The 3,796-nt window shown below is 33.5% G+C and overlaps 1 protein-coding gene across 1 annotated transcript; it reads left to right on the top strand.

Moving 5' to 3' along the window:
* The first annotated feature begins 731 nt into the window (after window positions 1-731).
* Window positions 732-2,009, top strand: phlda2 (pleckstrin homology-like domain, family A, member 2). Its single transcript, XM_056451841.1, has 2 exons — window positions 732-1,314; window positions 1,684-2,009. The coding sequence occupies exon 1, from the start codon at window positions 771-773 to the stop codon at window positions 1,290-1,292; it is 522 nt and encodes a 173-aa protein (XP_056307816.1). The 5' UTR covers window positions 732-770; the 3' UTR covers window positions 1,293-1,314; window positions 1,684-2,009.
* The last annotated feature ends 1,787 nt before the right edge of the window (window positions 2,010-3,796 follow it).

The raw sequence follows: 3,796 nt of genomic DNA, 5'->3' as shown, positions 1-3,796 counted from the left end.
AATTTTTTATTTGTCCATAATTACAATGTTAATCGGATTTTATGATTAGATATCGTAGCCTAAAATGTAGAATTTTTTTTTGTCTATTTATTTATTTATTTATTTTTTGTTTAAAATGCATTTGCAATTACCGAATTTATATGGCATATGGAATGGTTTTAAGATACATTTAACCAACAACTATAATATAAGTTATTAAAAAATAATTATATAATAATAATATTTAAACAAATACAAAAATATTATAATATTTAAACAAATACAAAAATATTATTATATTATATTATATTATATTATATTATATTATATTATATTATATTATATTATATTATGCTACTTCCCAGTGATGGGTTGTGGCTGGAAGCACATCCGCTGTGTAAAACCTATGATGGATAAGTTGGTGGTTCATTCCACTGTGGAGACCCATGATTAATAAAAGCCGAAAAGAAAATGAAAGAATGAATGAATGGATATTATATTATATTATATTATATTATATTATATTATATTATATTATATTATATTATATTATATTATATTATATTATATTATATTATATTATATTATTCATTTAGCTGTATGACATTATACGTCCTGACATGTTTTAGAGGCCTAAACTTTTTCGCAGTGCCAGTATTCCGCCCACCCGCTTCCATTCATGCTCAAGCAACAGTTGGCATGACGTCATGTGGGACGGGCGCGCAAGCCTGTATAAAACGGCGCCGGTTTCTCCCGCAACCTGTTCACATCTGACTGGATTTTACGCACGCATGAAGCACAGCGTCGGTCGCCGACTTCAACGGAGATTATACGAAGCTCTCGGACATTCGTATTCTTGTCTTTTCATCCACAGCCCAGCGATAGCCCGAAACGTCGGCAAAATGACGGGCTCTGATATTTCCCACATCCTGAAGGAGGGAGAGCTGGAGAAAAGGAGCGACAATCTCCTCCAGTTCTGGAAGAGGAAGACCTGCGTCCTCACCACGGACAGCCTGAACATCTACACCGACCAGCAGAAGAAGAACAAGACCAAAGAACTCAAGCTACAGTCCATCAAGAAGGTGGATTGTGTGGAACGCACTGGGAAGTTCGTCTACTTCACTATTGTGACCACAGACAATAAGGAGATAGACTTTAGGTGCCCAGGCGAGGAGAACTGCTGGAATGCCGTGATCACAATGGCCCTGATTGACTTCCAGAACAGAAAGGCCATTCAGGACTTTAAAACGCGACAGGAATCAGAGAACACTTCTCTGGGACAGCAGGAGAGATGCAAGGCTAGAGCTCCTTGAGATTCAATCCAAGCCATACATGGTGAGAAATAAGTTATTGTGTACGTAGCTAGTGTTAAGTACAAAAGTAATACTACATTTTTAAACCTTTAAAAAATAGCATAAATACTTTCATGTTACTTTTCTTAAAAAGTAACAGTTACTTTTTGTGACTTTTTTTATAATTGTAAGATATTACCTTTTTCCCCAACACTGCGTCTAGCTATATATCTGGAACTGAAATGTGGCTATTTATTTAACAAATAATAGCTACGTAGTTGTATAGTTTAGATCTGGACATTATTTTTTCTAAATATGAGCTAGCAATTGAATCGAGGGTGGTTTAGTTATGATACAAAGTTATGAAAAGTTAAAGCTGAATTATTTATTCTCCTTTTTAATTCATTCACAGATATGGCAAACTGAATCTTGAAGCTTGGACCGAAGCATGTCGGCACGTCTGAAAGGAGCCCATGTGTTCCGAATAAGGACTAGAGTCGAGCTGATCTACATGTGAAGGTCTTCGGAATAAACCTGCAATGATTTCAACGAGCAAAACCCTCAAAAAAAGACTGAATCCTTGAACTTTCTTAGCCGCCTCAGAAAAAAAAGGCTACGGATATATGTACATGTAAATTTATCTATTTATTTTTTACAAATGAATGCTGCACATACCAATGTTGTATTAAGTTATTTCATGATGTATGTATTTATTTAAATAAATTTGCATAAAACTCAGTTGGTATTTGGACTTTATTTATGAATAATGATTGAATAATCTTTATTAATAATATATATTTATTTTAAAATGAACATATTAACAACTAAATAAATTACTAAATATTCTAGCAAATGTGTTTCCAATTGTGAATACTAAATGATGGGATCTTATTATACAATGTTAATCATTATTAATAACATTTCACAGTGTTTTCCCATTGTAATATGATTTTGTACAATAGTGTTACAACAATGGTTAAAAAAGGACACTTGCATTTAGATTTTTTGATTCTTTAGAAGTTATGACATTTACACATATTTAATTGTCATTACAATGATATTTTGTGGCTTTGGTCGTCTTTAGTTATTGCTCTTGTTGAGGATGTTGGAAAGTCCCTTGTAGTGGAAGTGACTTGTTCATTCAGAAATGTGGCGTCATTGTGCGTCAGATAAGAACTCAATGGACCTGTTGTATAGCATAACTATATGCTTGCTTTGTGCGCCACACCCACTGAAAATGCTTAACATTTCAATTCTAAAAGTGAAAGAAATGAAAAAAAAAAAGAAATAAAACACAAGTTGGAAGTTCTACCAGGTCCATTAGATACTTTATTGAGGCTATAATCTTCATATTCGCCCTTATGAACAGGTGTAGGTGTAGATAAGATTATAAAATGTGTGATCCACCCAAAGAACAAATGAACGCCGCAAGCTTATCAAGCAGAGCTTCAATAAGTCATGTGATAACAGGAAACTGCTCATTATTGCATTATAAAAGTGTGTCAGCGTTGAAACCTTGTCATTATAAACGCATAAATGTCACATCCTTGACTTAAATTTTAGTAAACAAGAATACAGTGTAAAAAAAGAATCCATAATATATCAGTTTTCCGTATTTAGTGATTTATGTTTTTCTTTATTTGTTTATTTATGCTTTTGAATTGCATTATGGGACTTTCTTTATTTCTCCAACTTTCTGATGTCAAAAACTTTGAAAAAGTTATTTTTATTTACTTTTTTAAGAGTTTGAATTGATTACAGTATAAAGGCCTGGTAATATACTGCCAGTGCTATTATTTAATTTACCACCTGACAAAAGTCTTGCCGCCGGCCTATCCAAGTTTTGGGAACAAATAATAACTTGACCTAGTTGGTCATCTGGAATGGCAAAGAAAGCATTCTTGCAGGACTCCCAGAGTTCATCAAGATTTTTCGGATTCATCTTTAATGCCTTCTTCTTTAATGCTTAATAATGTTCATGTCTGGTGACTGGGCTGGCCAATCCTGGAGCACGTTGACCTTCTTTGTTTTCAGGAACTTTAATGTGGAAGCTATCCTAAAGAATTTGTCCTCTCCTGTGGTTTGTAATGTAATGGGCAGCACAAATATCTTGATACTTCAGACTGTTGATGTTGCCATCCACTCTGCAGATTTCTTGCACCCCATACTGAATGTAACCCCAAACCATGATTTTTACATCACCAAACTTGACTGATGAAAATCTTGTGTCACAGAATGTAATGTTTGAGTTCCATTTTGAAATGGGATCAATTTGATGATTAATTGTATTATATTGAATAGGTGATCTTAGTTCAATGAACAAAGTATCTTTGACTTGTGTGTGTTGTATCCAAGCATTTGAAAAAAGAGTTAAGAGTTTTGCAAAAACATACAATTTTGGCAATGGTTGTGAATTTTGTGTCTAGAGTTTTGAAAATTGACACCAGAGTTCTAAAATTTGTGGCAAAACAATTGTAAAAAACTGTAAATTTCAATAAACGTCACTTTGTTGAACTGTAGTTGAA

This window comes from Danio aesculapii, chromosome 25, assembly GCF_903798145.1.
Source record: "Danio aesculapii chromosome 25, fDanAes4.1, whole genome shotgun sequence".
NCBI classification, from domain to species: Eukaryota; Metazoa; Chordata; class Actinopteri; order Cypriniformes; family Danionidae; genus Danio; species Danio aesculapii.
This window is presented reverse-complemented; position numbering and strand designations above follow the sequence as displayed.

Coding starts and splice junctions, on each gene's coding strand:
- phlda2 (XM_056451841.1), top strand. CDS start 771: ATGAAGCACAGCGTCGGTCGCCGACTTCAACGGAGATTATACGAAGCT.